The sequence below is a fragment of the Rosa chinensis genome, chromosome 5 (assembly GCF_002994745.2).
Source record: "Rosa chinensis cultivar Old Blush chromosome 5, RchiOBHm-V2, whole genome shotgun sequence".
NCBI classification, from domain to species: domain Eukaryota; kingdom Viridiplantae; phylum Streptophyta; class Magnoliopsida; order Rosales; family Rosaceae; genus Rosa; species Rosa chinensis.
The window spans coordinates 75449939-75462258 of record NC_037092.1 but is presented as its reverse complement, the minus strand read 5'-3'; the positions used below and the strand labels follow the sequence as shown (position 1 = coordinate 75462258).

General features: G+C 39.3%; 1 protein-coding gene across 2 annotated transcripts; it reads right to left on the bottom strand.

The window, feature by feature from the left end:
• Window positions 1-3372: 3372 nt before the first annotated feature.
• Window positions 3373-11667, bottom strand: LOC112202595 (cysteine-rich receptor-like protein kinase 15). Of its 2 annotated transcripts, XM_040506397.1 has the most exons (9): window positions 10644-11667; window positions 10315-10381; window positions 9508-9639; window positions 9228-9355; window positions 8916-9126; window positions 8538-8775; window positions 8197-8347; window positions 7663-8036; window positions 3373-4098 (listed from the first exon to the last, which is right to left on the bottom strand). In XM_040506397.1, exons 1-8 carry the CDS (start codon window positions 11547-11549, stop codon window positions 7704-7706), a joined length of 2166 nt encoding a protein of 721 aa, XP_040362331.1. In that variant the 5' UTR covers window positions 11550-11667; the 3' UTR covers window positions 3373-4098; window positions 7663-7703. The 2 variants fall into 2 exon arrangements, with proteins under 2 accessions (XP_040362331.1, XP_024199360.1); XM_024343592.2 differs by lacking the exon at window positions 3373-4098 and having other exon boundaries at window positions 7448-8036.
• Window positions 11668-12320: the final 653 nt, after the last annotated feature.

Below are 12320 nucleotides of genomic sequence, written 5' to 3'. Positions count from 1 at the left end.
CGATACTGGCAAGGTTTGTAAGTTGAAGAAGTCTCTATATGGTTTGAAGCAGTCTCCTAGAGAGTGGTTTGGAAGGTTCTCCAAGTCTATGAGGGTGTTCGGGTATAGACCTAGCAACTCGGATCATACCTGGTTCATCAAGCGTAGTCAGGGTAAGATTACCACACTGATAGTATATGTTGATGATATGATTGTTACAGGAGATGATCTAAAAGAGATGGAGGCTCTACAAGACTATCTGTCTAATGAATTTGAGATGAAGGACCTTGGACAATTGAAGTACTTTCTTGGAATTGAAGTTGCAAGGTCTAAGAAGGGGATTTCTTTGTCCCAACGTAAGTATGTACTTGACTTGTTAACTGAGATCGGAATGATTGACTGTAACCCAATTGAGACACCGATCGAGATGAATCACAACCTCACCATCTATCTGGATCAGGTTCCAACTGATAAAGGAAGGTACCAACATCTAGTAGGAAGACTTATTTATCTTTCTCATACTAGGCCTGATATTGCTTATGCTATGAGTGTGGTCAGTTAATTTATGCATTGTCCTAGTGAAGAGCATATGGATGGAGTGTATCGTATTTTGAGATATCTTAAAATGGCACTTGGAAGGGGTTTGTTGTTTGAAAAAAAGGATGAGTTGGAGGTTGTGGGTTACATAGATGCAGACTGGGCTGGTGATAAGATGGATAGATGGTCCACATCTGGGTATTTTACCTTTGTTGAAGGAAACCTTGTGACTTGGCGCAGCAAGAAACAGAAGGTTGTTACTAGGTCAAGTGCTGAAGCTGAGTTTCAAGCTATGGCACATGGAGTCTATGAGATGTTGTGGATTCGTAATGTGTTGAAAGATTTGGGTAAGCTCAAGAAGCCTATGGATTTACATTATGATAGCAAGTCTGCTATTGAAATCGCTCATAATCCTGTTCAGCATGACCGGACTAAGCATGTGGAAGTAGATCGACATTTCATTAAGGAAAACCTGGACAGAAAAATCATCTGTTTCCCTTTTGTGTATACAGAAGATCAATTAGCAGATGTTCTTACGAAAGGAGTGTCAAGGAAAGTGTTTGACAACTCGATTGACAAGTTGGGCATGATTGACATCTATGCACCAACTTGAGGAGGAGTGTAGAATATTCTGTAAATATTTACTTTCCTTGTAGATGTAGATTACGTTTTCTATATAATTGTATGAGATCTTTTTCTATTAGGACTACTCTTGTATCTCTTTATATACCTCCTATTTTTGGAGATGAATAGTATTGAAGCATAACAAACAAACACCGAATTCTTATTTTCTACTCCATGCACATGCTTGCATACTACTCCACAACATCAAAGATATGGACGGCTCGATCAGGGCAGGCATGCTTCTACGCTTTGGTGGAGTTGCTTCCATTTTTTGTGGTCACAATTCACGAGCACGGCTTAATCCTTAGCACCTGGATAGGGTGCAACTCTAGCATAACAATTCCCTTGTAAATTTATCATTATTATTACTTGAGGTACTCTCTGGTTCATCAAAGCTCTAAAAGAAAATGTCCCCCATATGATTGGAGAGCATCTAACCTAGTACATTTCTCAACTCACAATCCAGACAGGTCAGCTGGCTCTGGTACAGTTTGTTCGTACTTCCTGTTCAAATCATTGATTAAAAAAAAAAAAAAAACAGAAAAAGAATCTCCCAGAGCTCTTAGGGAGGCATATATGTACTCTTCCTGTGATTACAGTGATCAAAGTGGCACAGACAAATTCCAATGCCCTACCCTATGCAGATAGTTCTTCAATCCCAAAAAGAGAAATTTAGGTGGCGCCAAACTCGTCCACCTAGATTTCTATGATACAATCAGGCAACTAGCATAGCAGTTACAGATAAACAAGACCATCATTGTCTCATCATTTGTAACAGAATTGGGAAATGAATTAAGGTTTTGAATCAGGTCCTTTACTTGAATACAAACAAAACATATCAAGACCTTTACTTAAGGAGATCGAGTAGACCTTAAACTTTCCATATGCTAAACTAAGGCCAAAAAATCTTTTAAGTTAACCTTCAATATTACTAACAAGTCAAACAAAATCAAATAGAACTTCAATCACTAGAAGCGATGGAATTCCTGCTTGTTAAAACAGAGAGCTAAACAAGTCGATGCACATTGAGGAACTATATATATACATGTCATTCCATCTAGTTCAACCTACTGCCTTGCCTTAGTAGTCTACTCAGTCCTTACTCGCTTTGTTCTTTCCTTGAATAATTCTGGATTACCAAACTTTGTAGCCAGTGCACTGCTGACTTGGTTCATAAACTCTTCGCAAGCGTACGAATCGTTGTCAAGTAAGGGAAATAATTGGACCTTAGTTTATCGTACCTCGGGGATTAGGTGTTGGACCTAACCAAGATAATTTGCGGTAGGATACTAAAAGCACACAAGAAAAATAAAAAGTAAAATAAGACTATAAACAATCAAGGCACCAAGCCTTGGCAATGCTCGGCTTAGCTCACACCAAGCCTATTCAAAGCCACTAACTTGTAGCCTCAAGATGGGTATACACAAATGAGTCGATGGATTTAATGTTTGAGAATGGATTTGAACTTAACAAAAAGTAATAAAATGTAAAGCGAATAATAAAAATGCAAGGAAATTAAACTAGAAAAGTATGAACAATATAATGGGAATGTCGGGTGCTAGGGAGGTTCCTTCACCCAAATCTCATGTGTCGGAAACTAATCTAATGTAGATGCAAATTTCCTACTTTGGCGGTAGTCGTATCCAAGGCGGTTCAAGGCTCAAGGACCGAAATTCCCTTTCATGGTATTCCTACTCCGGTTCAAGAGTCGTAGGAACTCACTTGTCATGAATTAGAGCCGGTTCAAGGGTCTCTAATTCACATCAAGAGGCCTAAAGATAGAAGAATTAGACTACTAAGCGACCCGCCCGTGCATTCACGCAACAGGTGTAAATCACCATGCTTATAACCCCTCGAATACGAAATTGAAGGTTTCTAGCTTTGGAATTAGAGGGGGTCAAGCCTCTAACTCCATCCTAGACATGCTCAAAATACACACCCTAGAGTTGACTAGGCTCCTAGACATGCATTTTAACCCAACAAAAATAGATATAAGCATCCATCATATGAAAATTGCATCATTACATTAAAATAAGCATATTTTACACAAGATTTGGACTAGGGCACACAACCCTAGCCCCCAACAACAAATCTACTCACTACACATCATTAAACAAACATCAATATACAAAATTTAAGGAGGAACAAAGTGAAGAGAAGTAGGAGTAACAAGAACAAGCCACAAATTGCTATAAAGCAATTATGGCTAGTCTTGATTTATGGCTCCACACTTTTACCCAAATTTAATGGTGATGAAGTTCTTGATGCTTGGGCTTCCCCTTTGAAATTTGTGGAATTGATGAGAAGATGAAATCTTAGTGAGGTGAAGTGGATCTTAGTGAGGAAGTGTGAATCTTGGTGAGGTGGGAAGAAAATATGAGAAGGAAGGAATTGTGGTGAGGTGAGGTTTTGGTGAAGAGGGAAGAGAAGAGAGGGATCTGATGGGATTTTGGTGTGTGGCGAAATTGAGGTTCAGAGGTGAGAGAATGGGGTGTGCCGCGGCCTGTTCTGATAGATAGAGAAAGGGTTTGATTGAATATATATGGCTACTGTGCGAGAGAGAGAGAGAGAATGGGTTCTAATGGTTAATTAAGTGAAGGCCACGTGTCAAGTGGCTAATGGATTAGAGGGGGGAGGGCTGCACGTGCACAGTATAATCTGAGTGGAAGAGAATGAAAAGCTAGGTGCACACGTGCTGCACCATTCCTTGATTAATCAAGTTAATCAATCATTTGATTAATTAGCCTAATTAATAAGCATGCGTTCTTTTCGCTAAAACTTTTCACTTTTTTTCCATGCACTTCCGCACATATTATCAGACGCACTTGAATCTCGCTCTCTTGCTGCTTTGACTACGGTTGACCCGCATTGGCTATTTTGTCTTCTTTTTTTGTCGGAAACTCCAAATTGTTCCATTTTTGCACCACTTATTCCGAAATTCACAGCTCCGCTTATTTACTACAAAATAAATCAAAATGAATTAATTACATAATAATTGACTTGAGCATTAACTTAATTCTAGTGTTTTAGATATAATTACACGCATAAAAATGCTTGTAATCGCACCCCCACACTTGAACTTTGCTTGTCCCCAAGAAAACTAAATGAGACAAAATCTGAAAATCTACAAACTCACAAACATCAAGATAGTGTAGTATTAGCCTTTCCAACCATAACACTTGGAGAACTAATTATGTAAATGATCATGAGGTCGACAAAGCATAACGTAGGAATAATGAATTTGTAAGGCAATTAAGATGCACATGTGAAAAATGCTCAAGTATATGCATGTGTTGACCACGTGTCAAATCAATCCACCATAATCAAACAGGCATATAGAAGACCCGACATAACCCACTAAACTCACAAAGGTTCACTAAATATTACCGCTCAAGTGTTTAGGGGCTATAAATGTTTCACTCAAATCAAACAGGCATATAGAAGACCCGACATAACCCACTAAACTCACAAAGGTTCACTAAATATTACCGCTCAAGTGTTTAGGGGTTATAAATGTTTCACTCAAAAACAATTTCACAACACGCGCCGCCATATGCTTACTTTTCGATCTCATCTCCGCTAGGTAGCCCACAACATTCAAGATCAAGAGGTCTTTTGGGGCTAAAGGCAAGTGGCTAATAGAAATGAAGGATAAGGAAAGACAAAATCCATGGAAATTGGCGAAGCAACTCTCTCTTGTAGAGATATACGACTTTTGCTTTCAAATGCTAACTCACTCACTCTAATCCCGATGTACAACCCACACTACACTATACTATAAACAAAAATAATACTAGCTTTTTTTTTTTTTCCAACACTTTTTTTTTTTCAATCACCTTTTTCTTTTTCTATTCTCTTTTTTTTTTTAACCTCTTTTTTTTTTTTGGAATTCTTTCGAAACTTTCTTTTCTATAGAAAATCACTCACCCCCGCACTTATTCTTTTGTAAACTCACACTTTTGACTTTTTCTTTCTTTTGAAGCACTCAAACATAAAGTCATTCTCTCGAATCGCTTCACCAACTACCATGGAAGGGTAGGATAAAAGTGTATAGGCTAGGTAGGAATTTGTGGTGGTAATGAACAAAAAGGCTAAATTATATAAATAGGCTCAAAGTGGTAATTTAGTGGTAAATATTTTTGGGCACATGCTTCTTTGGCCATGGTGGTATATAGTCCTAATGCCTCTATCCTTTCTATCATGTCGCAAGCTAAAAGTAGCCTCGAGAGGTCTCAAGCAAGTTCTAGATACGCAATGTCATGAAATTGTACACACATGAAAGAAAAAGTGAATGAACGATGCATACACTATAGATATAGGCACAAAAGCTCACAAATAAGGGTATGCAAGTCAATCAAATCATCTATATGCTTCTCTAATTATGATGAACCAACCTAACCTTAGGCTATGTGCACACATATAGTCAAGCATAGATCATATATATATACACTTAATCACAAAACAAATTCAAAGTCCTAGATCATGCTTAGTCTATTCACAATCACAACAAGTTAAGTCCATGGCTCGTCATTGGGGTTGGAAAAGGCATTAACCACTAAAATATAATTACATAAAGCTAATCTAATTTTAATTTTTTTTAAGTGATGAAAATAGGGCACCCGAGCCCTCACCTCGACACTTAAAACCAACATTGTCCTCAATGTTGTAAAGTGAGCTCGAAAGCTAAAATCCGTGTCGGATTTAGGCATGAGAGTGAAGTTCGAGCGAAGGCACAAAAATTAACTATGAAAATGAAAATCTAAATGCGGAGAAAAGTTACGGAAAACCCCCTTTTTCGACCACTCCATTGCTCACGACCTTCGGAGAAGACTAATATGAGACACCAACCTCAAGGTGCAAGGTCTTGACTTCCTTCACATATGCTCCATAACAGCTCTAGGTACTCATGAAAATATCAACTCCATTGAGAAATGTGTAGTGTCCAAGAGCAATGCATCACAAATTGCCCATCAAGAAATAAGGACAAGGGTCCTCCACTAAGTTCGTGGTCTTCATCCCATCAACTCACAACCCAAAATCATCCTCCATGACCTCCACACAAGAATTGTAGCTCAAAATATCTCCTTATTCTCCACACTCCAAGCACCTCCCAACCTCCCAAAAAATGGCTAAATAGCCTTATTGATGCAAAATGAACAAGAAAGAACATCACAAGTAATGCTAGGGTTGCCTCCCTAGCGAGCGCTTTGTTTAAGGACTTCATTGCCGGTCCATATGTCAAGGATGAGTCAAGGGACATCTTGGAGGGTGACCTCCTCCGCTTGAGTGTCAAATGTGGTGTCCAAGTAAGGTTTCAATCGATGCCCATTTACCTTGAAGGGCTCCCCCCCATGAAGATTCTTGATTGTGATTGCACCATGAGGGAAAACTTCAACTACCTCAAAAGGTCCACTCCATCTAGATCTCAACTTTCCGGAAAATAACTTGAGCCTAGAATTGTATAGGAGAACCTTTTGCTTAGGAAGAAATGTCTTCTTCACCAATTTCCGATCATGTATCACCTTGGTCTTCTCCTTAAACAATTTGGCATTCTCATATGCTTCTTCTCGGATCTCCTCCAACTCACAAAGATCAAGTTTCCGCTTCTCACCACTTGCTTCCAAGTCAAAATTCAAAAATTTAATAGCCCACATAGCTTTGTGCTCAAGCTCGACCGGAAGGTGACAATTCTTTCCATAGCACAAGCGGAAAGGAGACATGCCAATAAGAGTCTTATATGCGGTCCGGTAGGCCCACAAAGCATCATCAAGTTTAATAGCCCAATCCTTTCTAGAAGAGTTGACCATCTTTTCCAAAATTCTCTTAATCTCCCTATTTGACACCTCCACTTGACCGGAGGTTTGAGGGTGGTAAAGTGTGGCAACCTTATGCTTTACCCCATATTTCCTCAATAAAGCATCAAAAGTCCAGTTGATAAAATGTGTACCACCATCACTAATAATAATCCTAGGAGTCCCGAATCGAGAGAAAATATGCTCTTTCAAGAACTTGGTGACTACCTTAGAATCATTCTTCCTTGTGGCCTTGCCTTCAACCCACTTCGAAACATAATCAACCGCGACTAGGATATACTCATTCCCATGAGATTTTGGAAACGGTCCCATAAAGTCTATGCCCCAACAATCAAAAATCTCAACCTCCATAATGTTAATGAGAGGCATTTGGTCCTTGGAGGATATATTCCCGGTCCTTTGGCATCTATCACATTGAAGTACAAAAGAATGACAATCTCGAAACAAAGTAGGCCAAAAGAAACCTGACTGAAGAATCTTAAAAGCTGTCCTCCTTCCACCAAAATGTCATCCACATAGAGATGAGTGACACAATGAAATAATCTCAGGGGCCTCCCATTGAGGAATACAATGTCTAATACAGTAGAGCCCTAGCATAAGCTGTACCCTTGGGCCACCTATAGATATTGGGCTGACAGATCATGCATGTTTATTAAACACCAACAAAGGAGTACCTATTATGAACTGCTATGAACAAACGAGTCCTTACAAAATTCTGTACGTGCAGGTATCCCATCCTTGCATCGAAACCTAGCGAGGATATAGCTCCGTAATCATATCCATATCCTGTGCTGAAATTTGGATCAAGTTTCTGGATTTGTTCTCCCCTCCCGACGATGTGTTGGATGAGGATCCAATGCCCCCAGGCATAAAGAATGCTGGTTGTGAGGGTGCTGGGAGATTGAGAGAATTGTTGCTGTACATGTGGTTAACTGCAGCCATGGTTGGCCTAGCAGCTACATTTTGTTGCACACACAACAATGCAATGTGAATGGATCTCATTATTTCAGGTCCTGAAAAACCACTTCTTAGCATGGGATCTATTAAGTTTAAGGCTGTCCCCTCCCTCCAACTATTCCAGGCCTGCATATATAATTTAACATTGAGATATAATCAGTGCAGAAAAACAGAATCAGAGACAATTATGCTAGTCATATTTTCTTTCTTTTCTTTGCAACCACTTGCGATAAATAGTCATACTACTAAGATTTAAATGTAGCCCAACTTTTTTCGTGATACTTACGTAGCTTAGAAGAACCTCTGCACTTTCTTCATGCCGAAAAGAACTATTTTTCTGTCCGGTTATTATCTCCAAAACCAGCACACCAAAACTGTAAACATCGGACTTCACCGAAAAGTGTCCACGCATTACATACTCTGGAGCCATATATCCACTGCATATCAACAACAAAAAGGTCGACTGCAGTTAGTGAGGATTAAAAATTAGTGGTTATGGTATACAGTGCTCATCAAATAATCCTATTGTTTGTAATGTTACTTGTACCGTCTACTTGTCTAGCATACTAATAAATTTATTACTATATTACCATGCATAACACAATTATATTATGGTCTAGAACTTACTAGGTCCCCACAATTCGATTAGTTTCACCTTGTGTTTGATCCGTATCAAATAATCTTGCCAATCCGAAATCTGCAATTTTGGGGTTCATTTCTGCATCTAACAGAATGTTACTAGCTTTTAGATCACGATGGATAATTTTTAGACGGGAATCTTCATGAAGGTAAAGGAGTCCCCGCCCAATGCCTATTATGATCTTGTAGCGAATATCCCAATCCAACTGTTCGCGCTTGATTGGATCTGCACATTCATTCAAAAATGAAGTTCTATAATGACTAATGATTTTTCTTGCATTCCGCTCTTTGGAAGCATGTCATGAACGTAACTGAACTTTTATTTTTCACTTTGAAATAGTAGAAATTCCAAGTTTCCAACCATACCAAATATGAAATGATCGAGACTTGCGTTTGGAACAAACTCATAGATAAGAATTCTTTCGCTTCGTTCCAGGCAGAAACCAAGGAGCCTAACTAAATTCCGGTGCTGAAGTTTGGCCACGAGTTCAACCTCATTTTTGAATTCTATATCTCCTTGTGAAGAATCTCTAGAAAGCCTTTTCACTGCTACATCTATTTTGTCCCAAAGCCTGCCCTGCATTCAAGAGTATTTGAACTTTAAGTATTTAACTTATCATAATTTTTGAGCCCCATAGATCGAATGACATTAATTTTAATAAACTGATATTGTATTACTCTGTAAACAACACCAAATCCACCCCGTCCGAGCTTGTTTGATTCAGAAAAGTCATTCGTTGCATCTCTAATAGACCGAAAGGGGACTTGCAGGCCATATGTTTCTGCAATTCTCACTTCGGATGAGCCTATGAGAAACAATTAAACAAGAATCAGTTAAGTTCATTTCACATTATATCTCATTTATGTGTCAACTATAGCTCTTCTAATTCAATAGTTCACTTTGTTTCGCGGGGGGGGGGGGGTGGTTTGGAAGTAAAACAAACTAATCTCAATTTACCTTCAAGGTTTTTCTTCGTCTTCCTGATTCTCACGTAAATACAAATGCATGTAAGTATAACCAATACCAGAGAAACAACAATTGCCACTACAATAACGATTATAGTCCGAGCTTTATTACTCTGCTTCTTTCCTGCAAAAATGAGAAATGTTCTTCACTGTTCAAAGCATTCTATGATTGAGTTATCAAATTTGGTCAAATCAAATGAGTTGGATATAGTTCAGGACTCAATAAATTCCGCAGGGGTAATTAGCAGCTAGGATAGAAACATCTCTTGTTGTGTGGAAGACAATTAAATATTGAAGTAACATTCTACATGCAGCACACTACAATCACTTTTAGGACTCGACTACACAAACCAGAATCTATTAATTATTTCTCCAATAAGGAACTTATTTATGTTAACAAGGATTTTTTTAATTCCGACATGAATTGTCAAATTGGTAACATGACCTCTTACAACTGGTAAATAATAACTGAAAAATATGTATGAAAAATATGCATATATCACATAGGAAAATCTTCAGTGGGGTGGTCTTGCCCACGAGGCACGACCTTCTCACTAATCAAACTAGAAACATAGAATCTCATAACCCAAAATCCTAAAAACCCCTGTTTTGCACATGAAAAAATCCAAAATACTCTTTACCTCCTAAATTATACACTTCACAAATTTTGTATTTAGTCGGACAGAATTGTTGCTCTAGCCGCTTGATAGAAGAGTGTCTTTTACAACATTTTTACACTTTAAATAAAATCACTTATAATTGTTAATATACGTTCCTCCTGAAGTTGTAGTAGTATTACCTGGACTTCCCCCTGGAGCTGCAGAAGGGTTTACTGAAGTTGGACCATTTGCTGGTATTAATAGTGCCTGTGGAACAAGGGCTTCGGCAGTAAGAACTTACACAAGTAGTTGCAGCTTACAAAGAAAAAGTCCAAATTTTGAGAAAACCATTGCTATGGATTGAGACTTGATCGACTTCAGCTACTCATATCAATAGAACATATATATATATATATATATATATATATATATATATATATATATATATATATATATATATATATATTGGAATGATAAGAGCGTCCAATTTATTTATTCATCCTCATTATTTAGAAACTAAAAGCCATACATTTTTGATAATGAAGGAACTATAACCACTTTGATCATCATCATGCTTTGACCACAACATCACGCCACCATACTTCGACGACTTCTTTATCACCGGAAGTATCTCAGAAATCAGCACCGTAGCCGGAATGAACCCGCTTCCAGCAGCCGCTGGAGCCGCCGGCAACCCCAAGAATATCTTCCCTGCTTGTATAGACGTAGTCCATTCATTCCACGAGTTCAAAATATTGCCAGTGTTTCCTGAGCTATACTGGCATGGAGGATTGTCGTAGAACTGAACCCAAACATAATCAAAAAGCCCCGTACTAATCGCACCGCCGACGAACGCATCGGGAAATGGACACTGAGGAGCTGCAGCTAAGTACACAGCTCTTCTTGGATTGCTATACGCCTTGAGATAACGTGCAAGGTCATCCCAATATGGATTTGCAACTGATAAGATGAAATCTATCCCATCCAAAACGGCATCGCCGAAGGGACGTGTAGTAGTAGACTTGTCTCTGCCGTTTCCTTTTTCCCCCAGGAAACTGTTCCATAGATAATCGGCTACATCTTTTGCGTCAGAAGCAGAAGATAGAGAGTAGTTTCCGGTTCCGCCGCCGAGGGAGAGGAACACCTTGACTCCTAGGCTCTGGCAGAATGTGACTTCGGGGCCGACGGCTGCGCAACCATTTGAGACTGGGTTGCAGTGGCCTGCTAGGTTGATTTGTGGTATTTGGCCGCCGCCGAAGACGTTGAGGAAGGCTATGTTCACGTTCTTGTATGTTCCGGTGGCGCAGGTTTGTTTTAGGGTACCTTCGTTCCCGTTTTGTCCCCAGTAGATGCCTATGCCACCACCGTGAGAGGGTTGGACTAGGACCAGAAATGAGACTAGGACAAGGAGTGAGAGAAGAGGAGACGTGACCATTTTTGCTGAGGTTGATGATAGCGGTTGCTTCTTTGTTTTTTTTTAAGGGTTTGGAGTTGCTCATAGACTGGAAAATTTGACCAGATGATCTGGCTTAAGGGCAAACCCATTAACCGTATGTGGCTTTTATTAATTGAATAGGGACGGTTGTTACTCTGTCGTGGCACATATCTGCTGTTTGCTGACCAAAATTATAGTTTAGCAGCACAACAGCTACGCCCTCTGTGCCTAGTTCAGCGGATGAAACGATTTGCTTTCACATGGGGTTGACCTAAAGACAAGAGGAGTGCTGCTCCACTTTGTCCATATACATGATGCGATCATCATCAAGAAATGAGAGCCATTACCATCTGATATTATATGCTACATTGATTTTTTCAATGATCAAGAAAACGTTGTCCCAACGACTAGACTTTAACGGGGCCGGTTCATTTACGCCATAAATGGGGTATACTAGTATATCTGACTGTGGGTGGTTAGCTATAATTACGCAGAGTCGTGGTGAGAGTCAAAATGCGGGGGAGCCAGAAAACTTACGTGCTAAACACGGTACTCAGACAGTCAGACTTTTCTTTTTTTTGAGAAGAAGAAACGAATTTATTCCTTAAACAGAAACATTACAACCATGGGGTTGACACAGTGTATGCTCTCCAACCTCCCTGGAATCTGAAGTCGAAGAAATACTCAACTCCCTAATTGATAACCCGGCTAAAGTCTTATCATTAACGATAAGTGACATGAGCCAATCAGGCCCAACCTCTAACCAAACTA

What these genes read in the sequence shown, in the direction of transcription:
- LOC112202595 (XM_040506397.1), bottom strand. Translation starts at nt 11,549, where the DNA reads ATGGTCACGTCTCCTCTTCTCTCACTCCTTGTCCTAGTCTCATTTCTG. An exon ending in TCTCGATCATTTCATATTTG is followed by an intron (nt 8,776 to 8,915) that starts GTATGGTTGGAA and finishes ATGAATGTGCAG; the next exon opens with ATCCAATCAAGCGCGAACAG. An exon ending in CAGAGGTTCTTCTAAGCTAC is followed by an intron (nt 8,037 to 8,196) that starts GTAAGTATCACG and finishes TTATATATGCAG; the next exon opens with GCCTGGAATAGTTGGAGGGA.